General features: G+C 38.8%; 2 protein-coding genes across 2 annotated transcripts; both read right to left on the minus strand.

Moving 5' to 3' along the window:
- Window positions 1-1,479: 1,479 nt before the first annotated feature.
- LOC137175191 (uncharacterized) lies at window positions 1,480-8,217 on the minus strand. The gene is made up of 4 exons (XM_067580897.1): window positions 8,172-8,217; window positions 5,942-6,283; window positions 2,027-4,759; window positions 1,480-1,926 (listed from the first exon to the last, which is right to left on the minus strand). Exons 1-4 carry the CDS (start codon window positions 8,172-8,174, stop codon window positions 1,480-1,482), a joined length of 3,525 nt encoding a protein of 1,174 aa, XP_067436998.1. The 5' UTR covers window positions 8,175-8,217.
- A 2,703-nt stretch (window positions 8,218-10,920) lies between these two features.
- Window positions 10,921-21,535, minus strand: LOC137175192 (protein-glutamine gamma-glutamyltransferase 2-like). Its single transcript, XM_067580898.1, has 15 exons — window positions 21,526-21,535; window positions 20,934-21,101; window positions 19,714-19,965; window positions 19,304-19,422; window positions 18,834-18,962; window positions 17,954-18,131; window positions 17,700-17,835; window positions 16,875-17,017; window positions 16,586-16,701; window positions 16,073-16,199; window positions 15,338-15,450; window positions 14,544-14,718; window positions 13,976-14,139; window positions 12,446-12,579; window positions 10,921-11,467 (listed from the first exon to the last, which is right to left on the minus strand). Exons 1-15 carry the CDS (start codon window positions 21,533-21,535, stop codon window positions 11,317-11,319), a joined length of 2,115 nt encoding a protein of 704 aa, XP_067436999.1. The 3' UTR covers window positions 10,921-11,316.
- Window positions 21,536-22,809: the final 1,274 nt, after the last annotated feature.

Below are 22,809 nucleotides of genomic sequence, written 5' to 3' on the forward strand. Positions count from 1 at the left end.
GAAATAAACAGCGTGGTATAAATTGAATAAAGCCTTTTTTTAAAGACTAGAATAAAAAAGATGAAAGTAGTTTGAATTTAATTAAATCATTATTTTTCATTTTTCATTTAATTTCATAATCATTAATTAAATCATGATCTGAATACAAAATGAAATACAAACCCTGTATTTTCCTGAACAATGATTACACTTAAATCTTCAAATAATCTTTAACATTTCTGTGATAAAATCTACTATGTAGCCATTATAAATGAGCCCTTTACAAATGCATTTTGTTATCATTTCAAATAACATTAATGAAATGTACATGAACTGTAGCAGGCAAATGACAATATTGATTCAACAATTTAAAATATGATTGAAATCCAAGATGAAATAAGACAAGTTAAGGCAGAAAAGGGGAGAAGGGGCGGGGGTGCAGATTTTTTCCTTTGAGATGATGTAATGTACTTGTATATTTCTCATAAAAAGTCAAATCCCACTTTTAACAAATATGTTTAATGAGATGTTGATTAAACAGAAAAGGGAACTTTTTTTCTTAGTCAAAAAAGCTCAGTGTGAAGTCTGAAAAAGGTAGAGTTTTGGAAAGGAAAAGTTTAACGATGGTGAAAGATGAAGGTGGCCTGATCTGTCCGTCTACCTGAGATTTGTAGTATTTATATTTATGCTTACATTAATTTTATAAGAATATACTATGTCATGTATGAAAGAGTTATTATCAGAATTGTTCAATTGGGATGGAAAGTATGAATAGTTAAGCATAAAACACCTGCTAGCGGTTATTCTGGTATTGGTATAACACTTGGTAGTAGGCAAGGACATTCTGGTAATGGTGAAAAATGGATGCTGATGTAAGAGGAGGACACAGGGTGGAGGAATTTGAAGGAAAAGGAGGAGGGTTAAATACGGTTGGAGGGTAAGAAGTTGGAGCAGGAGCTGTAGGGGAAGGTGAACTCTGAGTGTAGATGATACGATGAGTCACTGATGCTGCAGAACTAGTTGAGTTGGACTGAGAATCGGTTGTTGTTGGATGAGCAGAATTCATGGTTTTAAGGTCAGATGTGTTAGTTTGATTAGGAGACAAACTGAAAGGAAAAGTGGCATTTGAAGGGGTAGAAGTGGGGCTTGAAGGAACAGAAAGACTAGTGTGAGATGTTGTAGAGGTTAATGGGCTCTTAATGGTAGTTTTTGCAAGGTAAATGGTGGCTGGTGCCGAGGTAAGTTGAGGAATGGTGGAGTTTGGAGTTACAGTAAAGCCTGCTGGAGAGGTTGTGGCAGATGAAGGTATATTAATAACTCTTGCAGTGATTGGAGAGGGTTTGATAGAAGTACTTTCAGGAGTTTGTTGGGCACTAGTTGCCGAATGATGAGTAATGACTGTGAGGGAGGTAGATGTACTGGCAGTTTGAGATGTAGCAGTGACTGCTGAACCACCACCTCCTCCTACACCAACAACTCCCAGCACACCAATACCTCCTCCTAAACCACCACCTCCTCCTGCACCAACACCACCTGCCAGAACACCACCACCTCCCAGTACACCACCACCTCCCAGTGTACCACCTCCTCCCAGCGTACCGCCTCCTCCCAGCGTACCACCACTTCCCAGCGTACCACCTCCTCCCAGCGCACCACCACCCCCCAGTGTACCACCTCCTCCCAGTGCACCACCACCTCCCAGCGCACCACCACCCCCCAGTGTACCACCTCCTCCCAGCGTACCACCTCCTCCCAGCGCACCACCACCCCCCAGTGTACCACCTCCTCCCAGTGCACCACCACCTCCCAGCGCACCACCCCCCGCCAGTGTACCACCTCCTCCCAGCGCACCACCACCCCCCAGTGTACCACCTCCTCCCAGCGCACCACCACCTCCCAGCGCACCACCACCCCCCAGTGTACCACCTCCAAGCGTACCACCTCCTCCTAAACCAACACCTAATCCTGCGCCAACACTACCTGCTAGAACACCAACTCCCACTGCAACACCTAATCCCACAGCAGAATCAGCAGAATTTTTTCCTACTAGTCCTCCCTGGTTTCCTCTCTGCCCACTGTCACCATCATTTTCTGAATTGTTCTTTTTCTTCCTTGTAGTTGTGGTTGTCGTGGTTGTGGTAGTGGTAGTAGTGGTAACTGTTGTAGTGGAAGTAGCTGTTGTCGCAGTTGTAGTTTTGGTGGCTGTTGTAGGTACTGTAGTTGTTGATGGAATGGTAGTAGTCTGGGGTTGAGTAGTTGTAGGAAAATTTGTGGTTGGATGAGTAGTACTGGTAGATGGTAGGACAGATGTGGTCAGAGGAGGAGTGGTTGTCAGTGGACTAGTTATTTTTGTGTCTGTAGTTGTGGGTATAGTTGTGCTCAGAGTGGTAGTAGCAACAGTTGAGGGAGTACTTGTAACAACATGGCCAGTTGTAGGTGTTAGAGGACCAGATGTGGTACTGATCTGGGCAGATGTGGTAGTAAAATGGCCAGATGTGGTACTAGGAGTGGCAGATGTGGTACTGATCTGGGCAGATGTGGTAGTAAAATGGCCAGATGTGGTAAAGAGAGAGGCAGATGTAGAAGTGCCAGGTGTGCTACTGAGAGTGCCAGATGTAGTACTTGGTGGGGCAGATGTAGAAGTACCAAATGTGGTAGTAAGAGGGCCAGATGTGGTAGTAAAAGGGCCAGATGTAGTAGTGAGGGGAGTAGATGTGGTAGTAAAAGAACCAGATGTGGTAGTGAGAGGAGCAGATGCGGTAGTAAAAGGGCTAGAAGTGGTACTGAGAGGGCCAGATGTGGTACTTGGTGGATCAGATGTAGAGGTGCCAGATGTGATAGTAAAAGGTCCTGATGTGGTACTTGGAGGGACAGATGTGGTACTGGGAGGGCCAGATGTGGTATTTGGTGGGTCAGATGTAGAATTGCCAGATGTGGTAATAAAAGGGCCAGATGTGGTTCTGAGAGGGGCAGATGTAGAAGTGCCAGATGTGGCAGTAAAAAGTCCAGATGTGGTACTGAGAGGGGCAGATGTGGTACTTGGTGGGTCAGATATAGAAGTGCCAGATGTGGCAGTGAAGGGGCCAGATGTGGTACTTGGTAGGGCAGATGTAGATGTGCCAGATGTGGTCGTAAGAGGGCCAGATGTGGTACTGAGGGGGGCAGTGTTAGATGTGGTACTGAGAGGGCCAGATGTGGTACTTGGTGGGTCAGATGTAGAAGTGCCAGATGTGGTAGTGAGAGGAGCAGATGTGGTAGTAAAAGGGCCAGATGTGGTTCTGAGAGGGACAGATGTAGAAATGCCAGATGTGGTAGTAAAAGGGCCAGATGTGGTACTTGGTGGGGCAGATGTAGATGTGCCAGATGTGGTCGTAAGAGGGCCAGATGTGGTAGTAAGAGGGCCAGATGTGGTAGTGAGGGGAGTAGATGTGGTAGTAAAAGAACCAGATGTGGTAGTGAGAGGAGCAGATGCGGTAGTAAAAGGGCTAGAAGTGGTACTGAGAGGGCCAGATGTGGTACTTGGTGGATCAGATGTAGAAGTGCCAGATGTGGTAGTAAAAGGTCCTGATGTGGTTCTGAGAGGGGCAGATGTGGTACTGGGAGGGCCAGATGTGGTATTTGGTGGGTCAGATGTAGAATTGCCAGATGTGGTAATAAAAGGGCCAGATGTGGTTCTGAGAGGGGCAGATGTAGAAGTGCCAGATGTGGCAGTAAAAAGTCCAGATGTGGTACTGAGAGGGGCAGATGTGGTACTTGGTGGGTCAGATATAGAAGTGCCAGATGTGGCAGTGAAGGGGCCAGATGTGGTACTTGGTAGGGCAGATGTAGATGTGCCAGATGTGGTCGTAAGAGGGCCAGATGTGGTAGTAAGAGGGCCAGAAGTGGTACTGAGGGGGGCAGTGTTAGATGTGGTACTGAGAGGGCCAGATGTGGTACTTGGTGGGTCAGATGTAGAAGTGCCAGATGTGGTAGTGAGAGGAGCAGATGTGGTAGTAAAAGGGCCAGATGTGGTACTTGGTGGGGCAGATGTAGATGTGCCAGATGTGGTCGTAAGAGGGCCAGAAGTGGTTCTGAAAGGGACAGATGTAGAACTGCCAGATGTGGAAGTGGGAGAGTCAGATGTTGAAATTGGGGACGTAGAGGTGGTTGTGGGAGGGGCAGAAGTAGTTGAAATGGGTGGTGGGCACTTGCAGTTAGTGTTAAGATTTTGGTACAAGTCAGTGACAGTTGTGTGCAGAGGGCACTGTGTTCTAGGAAACACTTCAAATACGGAGGTCAATGTGCTCAGTTGTCCTTGGAGTTCTGTCAGGGTCTTAGTCTGCAGATATTTGTTTTTAGATTCATCTGAAACGTTGTCACCCCAGTGGGCACTCGCTAGCCACTTGCGCTCACTGCTACTGTAGCAGCAGAATGCTGACCAGAGCATGGAGGGAATATTTACCCTGTTCTTGAGGGTGTTGTTGGTGCTGGGTTGTGCTCCTATTACTACAAAACTTTCAATAACATTATTCTTGTTGGTGCAATATTTGTCCATAACACATTTGATGCAATTCTCCATTTTGTTCCAGCTTCCTTTGTTGAATGTGCCTTCTTGTGGAACAATGTTGGTCAGGGTGAAGGTAGATGTTTTATCAGTTTCAGCAAATGCATAACAGCTTGGAAATAAATGGCCCCTGTCAAAGACTTTGTTGTATTTATAATCACTGTCCCCAGCCTGATGGTTGTAGATCTTGTTTTTCTGTCCATTCTCCATGTTCTTGCCGTTCTGTTTGTTCTCAAGCTGTAAGAGTTGGAAGGAAAGTTACTGATGCAGGCGGGGTAGCAGTGAAGTAGATTAAATGTTCAGTAACTAATTGGATACATAGAGTGAAAATGATTTCATCTCTCAGCAACCTTATGCAATGTGACCATGAAACTGGGCAGGTTTCAAGGGTAAGCTTAATTTATTTTTGTAGATTCTGCTAATTTCCATTTTACAAAGCAAATATGGATTGACAACAGTTAAAAAACTGTGATAGTATCAGCTTTCAGCCAAACCTGGTCAGTGCAGGCATAAAGGAACATGCATTATGAGAAAATATTCTTGACAATGCCTCAACCCAAGATGCTGCAATATTATACAATATAAAGCACTTGCAAAACAGTCAATAAATGATAAAAATGATCACTAAAAAAAGTAAAAGGTTATTATGATTATTATTAATAGCAGTTACAGCTGCAGCATTTTGACAACCGAGTCAACTTGTTAAAGAGGACATGTTCTGCATATTTCCATGTCTATATTTATATTCTGGGGCTGGAGTATCTTTGCATGATTTACAGTTCAATCACCTTATTTATCTTATACTGGCCCTTCATGCAGCCCCTCAGCCCAGCCTCTATCTGAAACAGGTCATTTTAGCTCCTGTCTCTTTAAGCCCCCCCTCCCAATGAGCCCACTCTGTTCTGATTAGTCACCTATGGAGGCAAAGTACTTTTCAAATAATGTCAAAAAACCTGTGGAACAGCCTAAGCAACAAAGGCTATGCAAGTAGAGGTAAGTTTGCAAACAAAGCATTCAGAGCAGGTTGAAGCCCAACTTTATAACAGTATATCAATGACAAAAACATTACAAAAAGCATAATATGTCCCCTTTTAAGCGCTGTACTTAGCCCTCTATGCAGGTGTTAATTAGTTCTGGACAGTATGATAGCAGACCAGCCAGATTTATAATAGTACATAAATCTTTCTCCAGCTATGTAGTATTGCAGTATCATCACAATTTATTTCAGCCTAAAATTTATATAATTCAACTGGCCGATGACTATTTTACAAAATGTGACCAGTTAACACAAGTAAGTATTTAAGTAGTTAACTAGCTAAGATAACTCGTATTATGGGAAGGCTTGAGTATGTAGAAATTATCTGCACCTAAAAATACAATATTATGGTTGTGAAATAATTTTTTGTCAAAAAAAAACACCTGTGGCTCTATCATCCAGGTCAGATGTTTGGGTCTCTTACTTCCATCATCCCTTCTGTACTTGCCAGCAGAAAACACTGGGATCTTGTTCTCGGTGTCGTAGAGTGTCACAAATCTTCTTGTGTTTTCAAAAGTCTGGAAAATTGGTTTGTATCGAGTCTGGTTCGGGATGTCCCTGTCCTCCGGGATTCCTGGGACCTGTGGTGGAGTTCCCCCAAGGAAAAACTCTGAACAGTTTGACATGAACTTCACCACTTCAGTCGCTGTGGGAACGATGGACAGAAGGAGGAGGGCAGTAATGGGCAGGAAACACCAAGTCTTCAGTGACGTCATCATCAAACACTGTGTGTCATCAGGTCAGAAGAAGAACAAAAAGAATCATCAAACATTTTAATTACAGTAAGTTAGGCTGCAGTTACATCTGCAAAAGATAACTGTTACATGTCAAGTCAAAATAAATGATTCACTGGATTAAATCAGTGAATACACTGAGCATATTTATATTTTGTAGTAACATATCTTTATTTATATGTATTGTAGCGAATGAGTTCAGGATTCATCCATAAGGGCTGCTATATTACAAACATATAACCATATAAACCTGAATCTGTGTAACAGCCGTTCTGTGTAGATGTGTAGCAGAACACAGAACATGAAATTACCGCTGCTGTGCCAAGTGCGTAAATGCGCACAACCTCTTTCACAGTTTGGAGACGCACTTATCGTTTCAGCTGCTGTGTGATGCTGCAGCCAACTGTGGGCATCAAACAGAACATCGGTACTGATATTTCGGCGAAATCCTGGATACATTCATTGACACCTGAACAACATTACTCGAAGATTCAGACTAATCTAACACGTTTCAGACCTGCCTGAGTCACATTCATTTTGATGTCCTATTTTGATGGACATTTATGTCATAATGCCAAATATTTGAGAAGAAAAAGAAGCAAAATACATGAAAGTTGGTTTGTGATTGTGGAGAGTTCTCTGTGTGCACATCTCTGCTAATTATAGACACTTAATTTGAGGCTTTTGTTCTCTCTGCAGTTTTCATTATGGACCAATATTTGTGCTGAAATGTGGAGGAAAGCCTGAAACACTAGAAACGGCTCCGCTCACTCAATCAGACCCCAAAAAGGGCCAATTGCAATCAGCTGCAAAACTTTATGGGCGTGTTTGCGCCGGCATATCATTAGCGCAAAATCTTTTGTAAACAGGACCTTAAAACGGGGCAGATTGCACGTGCAAATGCTGCGCATTTCGCGGTGCTGTTAGCGGGCGTTGTCCATTCTTTGTAGTTTTGGCTCTTAGTGCAGTAACTTTTCTTTCATAACTGAGTAAGCTCTCTGTTTGCTTAATATGTTACTGTTGTTGATACATCAGTTGAATTGACATTTTCTGTTCAGTGTAGTTATAGAATAGTTTCATGTAGGTGAATATTGGTAAATTGCATAATGAGTATGATATTAATGCATCCTATTCCTACTTTATTATGTTCCATAAACCACGTCAGGTCACAGTCTAATACAGAGTGACTTGCATCATATGTGTGTGGTAGTTAATAAAGCACCAATTGAGGATATCTTCTTCTTCTCCAGTTCTTACTGGATTGTACATTCATTTAAAATATTACAACTAGGGTTTCTCATAAGTAAGAGGTATTAAGCTAAACAACCAACACCTTCTCCGTCACACATTCCTTCAATTAAAAAAATACAAAACAAGTTGGGATAAAATCACTGTAATTACAATACATTTTGAGCTGTATTTCAGTATGAATGGTGAAACAACCTTGAAGTGTTCCAGAAAAATATTTTCAATGATTATCACTAAAGCCTTTGCAATTTGTATTGTAGTTTGGGTTCCTGGTAGCTTTATACTTTGTTTTATAGTTGAGTTTGTGCTGGAAAAAAAGGATACCATGCCTGTTGGGTACGGACAATGTGAAAGGTGCTGAACAAAGATACAAAAAGAAGGCACAGAAAGTCTGCAAAAGTTAACCAAATTGACTCGAGAGAAGACTTTCCTCTGTGACTTTAAATAGAACTGCAACGATTAGTTGATCAGTAGACAACTATTACTATACAGTTTATTTCTGTATCAAGATCATTTTAAGTTAAAAGCCATTTTAAAAAGTACAAAACACAGCAGCTGTGTGTCTTCACTACAATTACACATACAAACATGAATAAAATGAAGCATAAACAGGTAAAAGGAAAAAGCTTACCATGTCTTCAGGTTCACACAGCCATGGAAACAAGACTCCAAGTCTCCTGCAAATCTCAACTGAACCTAAGAAGGAAGTCTGAATCATAAAGAATATATAAAGTGTAAAGTGGGTGTGCTCTTACCATCAGTGCTATTGAGTTTACTCTTAATTGACCTGTATGTATCCAGAGGAAGCTGACAGAAGCACTCTGCTTTACTTTCACATTTTCTCAAGTTCAAACTGACAACAGCCTTTAAATGAACACTTTTCATGATACTCAAAGTTGAATTACATAGCATAACTAAATAATAAAAATAAACAAATACCAATCAATAAATATAATAAAAAACACAAAAAATAGAACATTTGAAATAATGGCTTGGTTAAATTGTAGTCACAGAGGCCTCGTAGCACTGGATAGAAAATTAAACAGTTGAGGTGAGTTTTAAGGGACTTGAAGAGGAGAGAGAGATGTGGTGATGGAGAGAGTCAGCAAGGTAGGACCGGGCCTATTTATGAACAGTGATTAGAAGGACATTGAATTGAATTTGTTGCAGGACAGGAAGCCGGTGGAGGTTATTTAAGACAGGGATAAAGAAGAAGCAAGCTACAAACTTTTAAAGGATGAGTTCACAATTGTTCAAGTGTGTCACAATTGTTAAGTGTGCTGTAATCATTCCTCCTGTTCATATTGACCATTAGAAGATCCCTTCATAATGCACTTACAATGTAAGTGATGGAGGACAAAATCCACAGTCCTCCTTCTGTACAAAAATGTATTTAAAAGTTTATCTGAAGCTAATATGAAGCTTCAGCGTCCAAATGAGTCAAATCAAGTAGGTATCTTTCAACGTTACAGTCATTTCAATGCCAAACTCCCTCTTTTTATAGTATGAATTTCTGAAAAGCAGCTTTCACAGAAACCTATTGTTCTTCTTTTTTCATGGTTTCCAGTTATTGAAGTCATGGGTTAAACAAGAATTCACCCTGTGTAGAAACAAGAATCAAAACCAACTTTAAAGGATATGGCTGGTGATTTTCAGCAAATCACATGTTTGGATCCAACAATGAACTGATCTACTAACAAGTATTGTGTGTTTATCCAAAGCCTGATATATCTTATTCCTTTGTGCTGTAGACCTTGTTGTTGTCCAAAAACTATTAACTACTAACTATACACACACAATAATTGTAAGTAGATCAGTTCATTGTTGGTTTGGATCCAAACATGAGATTTGTTGACAATAAGGAAAACATGAAAATTGCCAGACATTTCCTTTAAATTCATAACCTTTTGCCTAAAACATTAACACAACTGCATTATGACAGTTCTTTAGCATTTTAATGTCACAGTTGAGACTAAAGCCCAAATGCACTAAGCAATAATTGACATTTGATGCTCTTATGGTGCACTGCAAGCATCAGATTTGAAATTCCAACCACAGAACCAACACAGGTTTTTCACTTTTCTATTAACAGCTGCATTAGTTGGATGTAATGAATAAATGAAAAGGAGAAATGCAGAGGAAGACAATCAAACTGAAATTGGAGTGTCTGTTTCCACAATAAATCACCTGTTGACTGTTTGATATTTATTTATTTGGGCCTTTGCAATCCTTCTGAGAATAACTAAACCACTAAAGCAGAAAATTATGCTGAGGTTGCATTGAGTCTCAGGAAAAATTGACTGGTTTCACATTTTAGAGAAATGAAACTGCAGTATATGAATAGAATTGCAGTAGGTTCCTCTATAACACCAAGGGTTAGTGGTCAGGGTCAGCACCATCTGTTTTGCTTGTTAAAAATTGTATTGCAAGAAGTTTTAGGACTAAACAACAACTATTTGACTGAACATTTTATAAACTACTGAACTGTTCCATCCAATATTGGTGGTAATATCAATCATGTTTGTGATTTATGCAAAATAAATAAAGTTTTTGAAGAAGAGAGATGGGGGTTAGGGCACAGTGAAATTCAGATGTGTGTCCTCACTAATTAGCCGATGCTAGAGGCCTGGTGACATGGGGAATACTTGCAGTGCTAATTGGTGAATAACTGTAGTTGTCAAGCTAATACCTTACACATTAGTCACTATGTGACTTCTACTAGCTTCTGAGAATATGCAAAGTAAACTCCAGGAACACGCTTCATTTTTTTTCCAGAAAGACTGATGAAAGAAACATTGAATGAGAGATTGCATTTGTGTTTTTGTCATGTGGAGGGCGTATGAACAATATATTGCTGACTGTTGTGTGATGATTGTCTGGCACCACAGAAATATAAAATGAAATATTCCCGATTGAGCCGTCACAATGCAACAGGACCTCAAGGATTTCAAGAGGGGAGAATAGTGAAAAAGGAAAATAAATTTATTTTTTAAATTCTGTTGTATTTTTACAACCTCCACAAGGTTTTGGCCATCATCCCAATTAGTTATAGAAAAAAACCTGACACAACATTAGAGTGCCAAATGTGGATTCATCCGCCACTGAAAATAGTCCCCAACAAATTCACTATGTCCTCCTGTTTAAGTAACGTTTGTTAAATATTACCCTGCCCAGCTTTTTCAAGGGATTACTGAGCCTTTTTTTAAAAACCGAAACTATATATTTGTGAGCTGTTTTTTTAAAGGCATCCCCCCTCCTAGAATATGAGAATTATGGTCTCTTGCTGTGTTAAAACAGTTTTAAAACTTGTAGGCTGCATTTTGATTAAAAACCAAGTCATCAAAATCATTCCATTCAAGAAGAAGAGGGTAGTAAAACTGTAAACTGAAGGAAAAAGCATTTATGCATTAGTTAAAGTCCAACGTTATTCAATTTACAAACAAAGAAAAGCTGAAATCCTCACATTTTTAAGAAGCTAAGGGAACGTTTGACATTTCTGACTGATAAATGACTCAAATAATTTATCAGTTGTAAAAATAGTTATTGATTAATTTACAGATTGACTACTCGATTAATGAACAAGGACAAAATGCATTCAACACATTTGTTAGGCCTCAAGGATACACCACAAGTTAAAATGTAATAAATGAAGAAAAAAAACTACACAGCTCCATGAACAATAATGAGTAAAATAGTGAATATCTGACTTTTTTTAGTCTAAATCAGAGCCTTCAAACACACAAGGCGTACAGGAAGTTGTAAGTATAAGCAAAGCTTCATGGTTTGACGTCGACAGTGCAGGTCCCCTTTATGTCTCTGAAGAGGTGGCAGTCAAAGTCGGCCACCACAGTCTTCAGTCCGGCCTTGTAGGGAATCGTTCTGATCTGAAGCTTCAGTGTCGCATTTGGCGGCAACTCTCTGATGTTGCTGATAACACAGATACACAATCATATCAACTTATGGTCTTATTGCATCTAATTTTGACAGTAGTGCTAATTTTAAAGATCAGGTATCATGGCCTTTTTTGACTCATTTTTATAAATTCTAAGTCTATTTTAAACAAAAGTTGATGATATTTCTCTAAAAGCACCTTTCCTTACAGCCCAGATTCCCCTCTGTCCTTTCTCAGGCTGTTGCCAAATCTACATTATTAATGACAACCTACTCTGATTGGCTGGAGGAGTGGCGCCCACCTTTACTCCCAGTTGTTCCCTTATGCCGTATCTGTACCTGGAGTAATGTCTGCAGCTGCACAGTATATAATGGTCTATGAAGCAGAGTCTGACCCTGAATGAAGGGAAGAACCTGCTGTTGCACAGTTGAGACTTCAACAGGGTGTTTCAGAACAATAAGATCATGTCTAAGTTTCCTCACAAAGCAAAAGTCATTTTTTAAAAACATAGCTGGAGGTCGCTAGCTTAGTTTTAGTACACTTCCAGTGTCCTGTTTTGCTTGTCATCCAGCTGAAATGCAAACTCTGACTACAGAAGTTACGGCAGTTATGGTCTTGTGCTAAAGCTTCCTCCAGATTTGATTTGACTTTCTGGTGTGATGTATTTTTTTAACTAATAGACTGGCTATTTCTCTCTGCCTCCAGTCTTTATGCTAAGCTAAGTTAATTGCCTCCTGGCTCTAGCCCCATTCTTAATGTACCTACATGAGATTGATATCAAGCAAAAATAAACTTCCCCAGATGCTGAACTGTTTCTTTAAATGCAGTGAGTCATACAATAGGAAACTGATTCATCTGAGTGGAAGATGAGCTGCTGCCAAAGCAACAACTTCACATCCAACAATTGAGAAAGAGAAATAATTTTAATTATATTAATAAATTGTATGACACCTCTAAGAGGATCTAGATAGTACCATATACTGTAGATACAAACCTGGTAACTGCATACTAACCTTTCTATGCAGTTTGATTTGAACAGGCCATGTCCAATGACGCTCAGAGAGCAGTTTCTGAGCGTCTCATTGCGTGGGTTTATAAATTCCAACTCCATAACCATTGTACGGTCCAGAAGGGCCTGACCCAAAACCTATAACACACACAGATAGCACAGCATTTACATACTTCACATGGCCTGGCCTGGATAAACACACACACCTGTACATAGCCACAGTATTTTAAGTTGAAAGCTGCTGGAAAGGTGCTAGTGACAATTAGGTTTCTTTTAGCAATGCTAAAGGAATGTTGGTCTGTTGACTGGTCCCTAGTGAAATATCTCAAAAACAATTGGATGGAACTGTAGATTGTAGATTCAGTTTTCTCAACGTTGTGATTTTTAGCTCCCACCCGCCTTTAACAACACAATCAAGGACTTGTAAACTCAGTGATTAGGCTTTTCTTGCCGAAATTCACCATGGGGGTCGTATTTAACTTCTGTCCACAGTCTTGTACCTTTGGCTTTTTGTCCAAGTTGTTCATCTTTTGTTCTGATTATTCAACCAGGAGAGTTTCCTGCTGATCCAAGGCATAGAAGATCTCAAACTGTGAGTAACGTAACATTGTCTTTAGGAAAAAAGTAATGGCATTATTACTGCGGGAACCAAGGGCGCCAAAATAGCTCCTCTGACCTCAACTGGTTTATGACCAAATAATATCCTCATCAGCCTCTGCAATAGGCAGTTGTTTTTAGTGCTAATTAGCAGTGGTTAGCTATAAGGTGGTGAATGTGGTAGACATTATACCTGCTTAAATGCTCTTCTGCACTTTGTTTTCTCTGTAGCACAGTGGCGGAAGAAGTATTCAGATCAGTTACTTCAGTAAAAATAAAAATATGGCAATGTTAAAATATTCCGTTACAAGTAAAGGTCCTGCATGAAAAAATCCTACTACAGTCAAAATACATAAGTATTATGAGCTTGATGTAGTTAAAGTATTGCAGTAAAAGTAGTGGTTTGGTCCCTCTGACTGATATATTATTATATATGACATCATTAGATTATTAATAGTGAAGCATCAGTGTTAGAGCAGCATGTTACTGTTGTAGCTGCTGGAGGTGGAGCTAGTTTACACTACTTTATATACAGTTAGCTAGTTTAGTCCAGTGGTTCCCAACCTAGGGGTCGGGCCCCTCCAAAGGGTCAGCAGATAAATCTATAGTGGAGTAGAAAGAACAATATTTCCCTCTGAAATGTAGTGGAGTGGAAGTATAAAGTAGCATCACATGGAAATACTCAAGTTCAAGTATCTCAAAATTGTACTTAAGTACAGTACTTGAGTACTTAGTTACTTTCCACCACTGCTGTAGCAGCACATAAAAAATTGACTGACAGAACCAGTTACAGTGTCTGGCTGGCAGTGTCCTGTTATCAGTTGAAGTTATCACCTTGAGTGTACTGTCACTTCCTTGGATGCTCAATCAAACACTTTCTTGCAGTTTTACATAATCAACAACAAAGGATTTATCTGTCTGTCAATAATCTACTGACCTTCATAGAGATGAGAGGGTCCCGCGGGACGAGGCTGATCTCGGTCTCGTAGATGTCATCCTGCTTATTTTTGTCAATGGCCACGGCCGAAACCTCTATACTGTCGCAGCTGAGCAAGTTTTTACCGTAGACCGAGAACGGGATCTGGATAGGTAGGGTCACATCTGGAGAGGAAGGAAAGTGAAAGGTCACCATGCATTCAGGGTGTTGATACGTGTGGCAAACAAACAGGGCAATAGTTATGATTTCATTTTAGATTCTGTATCGTGACTTGAGGCGGAGTTTAAACTTGCATTGTAATAAAAGTTATTCATTTTTCTAAGGGCATTTTGTGGGTCTGTTTTCAAACTTTTTTTACAGAATCAAAATTCTCCACATCCAATTATGTTTTACTGTCACATGTGGTCTTTAAAATTTGAAAATGGGTCATAATGGATTAAGCACATTTATAACTTCTTTTGTACACAGCAGTTGCAGTTTTGGGCTTCAAATACATGTAACGGTTCTATAATTAACTTACATTTACATCAAATTCCACTATTTAGCCAAAGTAGAGAATAATGTAGACCTTTTCCAGGCAGCAGCACCTTCTCATGCTTTATGTTCTGGATGTTGCATGCTGGAATGCCGTTGTACCGCATGGTCTTGGCATTGATATGGATCAGCATTGTCCTGATGATGTGATCTTTGCTTAGCAACCTCAGCTTCAGCTTGATGTCCTGACCTTTCATCGCCTTGGTCTCCTGGTGTTAAATAAAAAAGGTAAGAAATGTTGTCCACCACTTTAGCTTAAACTTAAATATCTCAGCTATTATTGGATGGATTGCCAAGACATTTTTTACCAATATTCATTGCAGATGATGTATCCTTCAAACTCATGTTGAATCATTATGTAAAAATGTCACTTTGTCAAATAATTACCTGCAAAATTAATGAAATTCTGTCTATATTTAGTGCAAATTAGCAAATGTTAACATGCTAACATCCTAAATATGGTCCACACAGTAAACATTATACTTGCTAAATGTCAGCATCTGCGAGCATGTTAGCATGCTAACGTTAACATTTAGTCCAAAGCACAGCTATGTACGGTTATGTACGGTTTAAATCTTTTATTCGACATTAGGGGCTATCTGTTCGACAATTTCAATAAGACAGAGAAATTCGACTCTATGCTGCGGAAAAAAACTGTCTTAGTTTGACATTTGACCCTACTTTGTACTCACTTGAAAAACCTGTTTGGACATGAGTTATAAATCTAAAGGAATACCTCAAAGCTGAAGAGGTTTATTATAGCACACTGAACTACTGCATGTTCACACAATATTATAAAGTTGTGCCTCTCAGCATCTTGAGTTTTACCTCTTTGATCTTCATCTCCACTTTCAGCGGCTCCACTGGTCTGTGACACTCTTGATCATCTTCTGAGTTCAAGCTGTTTGCATGCCTGAAGACTTTCCTCTCCTTTGAACTGCCTGTTAAAATAACCACCATTCAATTAAATTAGGGCTGAGAATCACGTGATTAAAAAACACCAAATAAATATTCTCGTAAAGACACAATGAAGCCCATAGAAAATGCTGATATTGTTGGGTAGCTGCTAGGGTGTTACTAGAACGTTGTGACAGTGTTCTGGGGGGTTGTTACAGTATTAGTAGTTGGTTGCCAACTCGCTGTTTGGATGTTACTTTTCCGTTGCTAGAGATGAAGACAGGGAGTTAGAAATAGTGGTTATAGTGTTTTTGCCGGTTGCTAAGGTGTTGCTATTGGCACAGGTACTGTTGGCTCCTTGTAATGTTGGTGATCTGGGAATTTCAGCCTTTAGTAATGTGGCAATTGGTTATCTTTGGTTAGAACATCAACTAAATGCACCATTTTGCCCTGCAAAACCAGAAAACATCTAAGAAATAACTAATTTGTGTTCCCAGTTTAATAATGTGCTCTCAATTAAATAAATTGTGCTTAAACATATTTTACGGGATAATGGACTTTTTTGCTGTTTCGCCACAAATAAAGTAAAACGTGCACACAAACTATTAAATTGTGAGCAAAAATTTGTATTCTTTGCAAATACACATATTAGTACGCAGTCTTGACCTTCTCTGTGTTTGTAGCTGTTTGTGATATCATTCCTCATATTGGAGCCCACAGCTTTGGTAGAGATGTTTTGACCCACTGTCATGGTGTCAGACTGAATTTTCCTCCTGGAACCATCAGCGCTGACCTGAGAACAGGAGCATAAAATCAGAACAGAAATCCGAGGTTGTTTTGTGTGAGAAGAGGGTGAAAAACAGTTTACAACTATTTTTATATACACAGTACTTATTTGTTCTTACCTCAATTAGATCAACAAATGTTGGTCTCAAAATTGGTCTCATTTTGAGATTTTTGTCTCAAAATCTCAAAATTTAATCAGTAAATGTTGTTCTCCATTTCCAACAGAAAATAATTATAGCAAGGAAAATGGTAGTAAGAAGGAACTGTGACATGAATTGAGAATTGGGTAGTCTGCTCTTTGATAGTGTTCAATAAACCAGTAGATTGTGGAAAATGTGACATAGGAGGGAAATTTTATGGAACCCTGTGGAGATATTAAATATCGGTGCTGACCATCCACTTTACAATGTCTGCATTGACCTCAGCGAAGACAAATGGCACATCATACTTCAAGTTAGTGTCCCCCTTGAGGATGGCAATGACTGGGGTTGGACCACAGCAATACTCCCCTGAGACAAGAAAAACAAAGTTTGACTAAAGTTCGCCTTTTTTGTATATTTTAATAATTTGTCTGTAAACCAAACAGACAACTTGAATTTTAAAAAAAACTGAGCCTATGATTGAACCCTGTGAAACACTTTTTGTACTTTTACAAAACTTTGTCTTAGTTTAAAAATTTCACCTTCACTTTTTTCCTGTGGTGTGGGATCCAAGACCTGCCAGGCGTCGTAGCTGTTATCTTTCTGGAGGTCTGGCCGTTGCATCCATCCCTCCACCCACACATGGAAGTTCCTGCATGACATACAGAAGATGTGTTTCCCAAACCTCAGGATTCTCAAGGGTCGGACCTAATGGTGTTTTCCTGTGGCTAGAGTTGTCTGGTTGATTGCTAGGGTGTTTCTAGGTGGTTCCTGTGATGTTGTCAGGGTTTTTTTTAATTGCTAGGGCATTAATCTGTGATTGGTAGGGTACTTGAGATGGTTAATAGTGTGTTTAAAATATTGATGATTGATTAATCATTTTTTAAGCAAAAATGCCAAATATTTTCTGTTTTCAGTCTCTCAAATGCCAAGCTTTTTTATTTTCTCTGCTTCATGTCAATGTAAACTGAGTAAAGTTTGGTTTTGGACTGGTGGTCAGATAAAACAAGATATCTGAAGATGTCATCTTGGACTGTGAGAAATTATAACAGACATTTCTCACTATTATCTGTCATTTTATAGGCCCAATGATAAATCGAAAATATAATCTGCAGATTAATCAACAATGAAAATAATCATTTGTTGCAGTCCTAATTACAAAGACCAAAAAGGGGACATCTTAATTATTTTTATGCCCTAACCCAAATAAATGGGAGGAAAATAGATGAAGAGGCCATATAGTGTATTGACGGGTTTAATACTGATTCAAAAAAAATCACAACCATTTTAGTAGGACTGGGCCTGCTTTCAAAAAAGCATCTTGTTAGAATATTAAATTTGCCTTTTTGTCTGAATGCGTGTCTTACCAGATACTTTCTTTTGCCTTATTGCCTTGCCGTCCATACAAGTCGTAGAACACATCTATAGTGAGACTCTTGTTACTGTCATGAGCTGACTTGAAGTTTGTGACAACTCGACACGGGATACCAAGAAACCGCATCACTGCAATCATAAACGCATTTCAACATGCAGGTACAAATACATATGTAAACAAGTTAATGATCAATTCAGTCTGCAAATAATAATCTTATGTACATGAACAAGGCAACATGTACTGTACCTGAACACATTATGCCAGCAAACACCCAGCACTGTCCATACTTGACGGGATGGCAATTTTTTTTATACCACTGCTGAAGGATGTCAACGCTGCCCATCCACTGTGTGGGTCTTACTCCATCACTATAGTCATCATGCCAGCGTCCCTCTAACACACCTCGGTCACCATTACAGTTGATCTGGAGATTAGAGAAGCTCTAAATGTTGTGGTCTGCCATTTGAACTATTAGTGCTTTGTATATTGGTTAAAGAGGACATTTCCAGGTCTATATTTTTATTCTAGGGCTCTACTTGAATACCTTTGCATGATTTACAGTTGAGATCACCTCATTTATCTTATACTGGCCCTTTATGCAGCCCCTCAGTTCAACCTCTGTCTGAAACAGGCCATTTTAGCTCCTGTCTCTTTAAGGCCCCCGGCCTTAAAGAGGCTGAACTTTGGGGCTGCATAAAGGACCAGTAGAGGATAAATAGTTTTTAACTGTAAATCATACAAAGATATTCCAGTAGGGCCCCAGAATATAAATATAGACCTGGAAAGGTGTAATTTAACATAGACATTATAACAGTATATAAATGACAGAAAATCACAGAAAGCATGTTATGTCCCCGTAAAGACGTGGAACTGTATAAGAAGTACTCAAATTTTTTACTTACTTTAAATAAAATTATAAATGCCACAATTGAAGAATGCTTCAGTACAAGTAAATACTGCATTTGAAACGTAAATTGAGTTAACACACATTTTTATTATTTTTGATTAATTAATTAATTAGCCACTGGGAAAAACATATTTCATCTAGAAAGCTGTCTGGCTGCTGTCAAAAGGCATTCTGGGAAAATGAACAACAGCTCTCATCTTGAAATAACTCTGGTCCTACCATGGCGCTGACCACACGGCTCACATAGATGGGGTTACAGCGAGCAGAGACATCATCAGCTGGATCTCTCAAGTATTTTGGGTTGATGTCCAACATCGTGAGACAAATGTCCACCATTTCCTCCTCAAACTGAGTAGAAAGACACATTAGAACTACTTAGAACTACCAATTGACCAGCATACCATCCAAACTATTCACAAAAATGATTCATATGCCTGTTTTCTGATTCACCATTGATGTGGTAACGTTTAGTCACAAAAACTACTTAGTTAGGAAATGATCATGGTCATAGTTAGGAGAAAACAACGTTGACTTTTTGTAGGCACAGTAGACAGAAAATGAACAGCTGTTTCCTGTGTCCAAATCTTTTGTGGCGCTAATAACATCATGCTACATAATTTTACCTGTGCTGAAGCAATGCAGGATATGCGGGGTAGTCATAAGGCAAATTTAATCACTCTAATGCACACCTGTCCAAAGTCCCAGGCCACATGGCTGATGTCATGTGCCGTTCCTACGAAGATGACTCCCTGTTCGTTCATCACATATTCTTGTCTTTCCCTCTCATCAGGAAGGTACACCCAGTCATCTACAAGCAAAAACACACACAAGTGTAATGCTAACATCTGTAAACCAGCACAGAAAACACACAGAGGCTCCTCTTAAATGTCTCCCTCCATTCTCTCCATCTCTTTTAATTTCTTCATACTATTTATTTACAATAATTTGGATCAAAACTTTAAACATATATATTGTGCATCCAGAGCAGAAGCCAAAATGCAGAAGTTATGTTTTTGTGCAGTGGAAGTGCTTCAGTAATGGAAAGTCTTTGTCACAGATTTTTTCAGTTTTTCATCAGGGCTGCAATAAGGCTACCTACATGGGCACCAGGGGTTGAAGAGCACCACCAGGGTCCCCAGAGTGGTCGTTTCCTTCTCCGTCTTTGCAGACAGTGAGTACCTCCCAACAGGAGCGTCAGCTGGCGGGGTCAGGGACAGGGTCACAATGCCCCTCTGCAACTTGGCCCTCCTGTCAATACGACCGCTCCATATCGCCTTGACATCACTGAAGTACATGTGGGAGGGGTTCCCGAACACAGACCGGGTACCTTGTATTAGAGATGGAGCAGGACCTGAGGTTGGGATGGGTGGGGTTAGAGGAGAGGTGGATGAATGAGATCATGTAGGTAGTTTAGAAAAGGCATGTCATGTTTTTCTTTCTTGCATCATCATTACCCAACTGTTTGCAGATATTTTGGCACTTACGTTATTTAGGGACATCAAAATGTTCTGCACCCAATGTAATCACAATGACATTTTGCAGACACTCAATAAATAATGACATTTTGGTGCATTTAACAATCAAATCACATATGATAGTGGAATAAAAAGATATCTAAAACTAGAATTTGTCATTGTTTTTATATTCATTAAATTACTCTTCTAATTTTTAAAATGGCAAGTTTTGCACCAAAAGCATCACTGTAACCACATTTTTGGGGTTAAGATACAAAGACCTTTATTGTCATCTCACCACAGTTACATTTCTAGTTTTCAGTTCAATGCTACATATGATGACATGACATTTCATTTCCCAGGGCTTTGATGCTTTTTCCTTGTCAAAACCTGTTGCCTACATTACTCACAATGCAACTTGACTGCCAACAGTTCAGTCTGAGATTCAGCTGTGTTATGTTAGTAGCGGCTAATGTAGCCTGAAGCTGCTAACCTTTCACTTCCAAGCTTGTAGTCTTCAGCCCCAAGCGACGCTGACTCAGGTTACATCACTTGAGGTAATTTATCACCTGGAAACACACTTTGATGTGGAAAATCTGTGGAGTTCCCCTTTAATTACAGTCTTTAAAAAGTCTATAAAACTATGTACTTTTATTTGAAAGAATGCAGATATAAATGGCTCAGGAGCACCATCATCTAGTTTGATGGAAAGCCAATTTAAAAATTAGTTTTATAATTCATATTTGCCAGCTAACTATGCCAATTCTTCTAAATAATTTGACATTATGACAGAACGGCAACGCAGGTAAATCATCGTTAAAATAGCTGCAAACCACTGTAACAGTGTGACAGTTTAGTAATTTACCCGTCTCCACAGTGAAGACCAGCGTATCGTACACCTCGAATGGTTGCGTCATTTCCAGGGTCAGGAGGAAGGACTGGCCCCGCCTCACAATCAGCTGCTTTGTTGATATTTCAATGGTGCGATGGGCAACGTTGTTTGTCTGGCAGTGGAAGTCCACATTCTTGATCACTGCAACAGAAAACGACATTGACAGTTACAGAGAGACAGCTGAAATAACCCTTGAAAGTATTGGTCTGTCATATATGGCAGGTTTGCAAGGGAGTAAAGGCCGTCTCAAATGACACATTTAGAACAAATAATAATCCTGCTTTTCATAAAATCAGTGATATAACAAAAAAAGTTAGAAATGCTGTGTAAATTGCTGTATTTTAAATGCACTAACCCTTCTTAAAAGCATGTTTTCCTCACTACAGAGGTGATACTTAATGTTAGATAATGTTTTACCATTTTTACCACAAAGACTACCAACCCTTACTGTCTTATCTTTGATTGATGTTCAACTCTTGTCTTTTTAGGAGAATATTTATTAACTTGATCTCCTTTCAGGTTGTAAAACTTTCTTTAGATAAAACTGTAGTAGTGCTGTTAGTACCAGTAGTCATTTTTATGATCTTTATCAGTCCCGTCTGTCCTGTTCTGTCTGTCTACATAATCGGTAATCATCTCTGATAGGATGGATAAGAGTGAAGAATGTCTTTCCTAGACGTTACTTTCACATCTGAAAACCTTAAGATGCTGCTTCTGTGATTTGCATGAGTTTGAGAGGTGAAAACAGTTGCTAAAAATTTCAACTTTTGGAGGTGGACTTTTTTAAAATTAAAAGACAAAATAAAACAAAAGAACTAAATAGCTGAACCTCCTTAATGTTTGTAGAACTTTTAATCTAAAATGAATCTAAAGGAAAAAAATAGTAAAAAAAAGACCTGTTTTACATGGTTATTATCACTGTAGTAAAAATATTATGTATTTTTTGCAATAATTATTACATAATTATACATATTTAATACACATTTTATTTTATTACTACTAAGCATAGTGTTGACGATGATATTGACAATTCTCTGCAAAGTACTTAAGACATGCCACTCTGAAAATTAAATTAACGGTTCTTTATTTAATTAAGTTTTGTAAATTAAAGCGGGAGAGAAAATGAAACACATTAGTAAATAAAAATCAAATTTTAAAAATATTTCAAATGAAATTACAAATCAATAGTTAATCATTAATTCATCAATGATTAATTATGTTTTTTTATGAAACGTAGCTTTTGTTTGGAGTTTTTCAGTTGCATTTTTTAAATCTAATATTTTTTTAAAGCAGGTTTTCTACATATATTACTTAACTTATTGATTATGATATAATTATTTTCTTGACACACTTAAGCCTCCATATTTGTGACTCCACATCATACTCCTTATTGTTACTTCATAACAATAAGGAGTAAATTACAGCTGAAACATTTATGTTTAAACTCTCAACTTAGAATAATCAATCGTTTCCTCTAGACAGCAATTAGTTAGTATTTTTGATCAATTATAAAAAACAATAATATTATATATTATTGTATGTATGTATGTATGTATATATATATATATATATATATATATATATATATATATATATATATATATATATATATATATATATATATATATATATAATTACATATTATATATATACACAATAATATTACATATTACATACACTGCACTTAATTAATACTCACTCTTTGCTGTCCTGTTAGCTGTTCTTTCTGTACCTGTTAGAAGCAAAGTCTGCACTCAGTTCAGCACTGAAAACGGTGAGTGTGCAACCAGGCAGCACCCAGCATTTATAGACACGAAGATATGGCTTCTTTACTTCCTTATTATGATAA

This window comes from Thunnus thynnus, chromosome 22 (genome assembly GCF_963924715.1).
Source record: "Thunnus thynnus chromosome 22, fThuThy2.1, whole genome shotgun sequence".
In the NCBI taxonomy this organism is placed as follows: Eukaryota; Metazoa; Chordata; class Actinopteri; order Scombriformes; family Scombridae; genus Thunnus; species Thunnus thynnus.

Bases quoted from the DNA above. Each gene is read 5' to 3' on its own strand.
- LOC137175191 (XM_067580897.1), bottom strand. The intron at 4,760-5,941 runs GTGTTTTTTTTT...CAACTCTTACAG, and splicing joins CCTGGATGATAGAGCCACAG to CTTGAGAACAAACAGAACGG. The intron at 1,927-2,026 runs GTAGGAAAAAAT...GTGTTGGTTTAG, and splicing joins GAGGAAACCAGGGAGGACTA to GAGGAGGTGGTACGCTTGGA.
- LOC137175192 (XM_067580898.1), bottom strand. The intron at 15,451-16,072 runs GTCAAGACTGCG...TTATTTTAACAG, and splicing joins CAGCTACAAACACAGAGAAG to GCAGTTCAAAGGAGAGGAAA. The intron at 14,719-15,337 runs GTAAAACTCAAG...ATTTAACACCAG, and splicing joins TGGAGATGAAGATCAAAGAG to GAGACCAAGGCGATGAAAGG.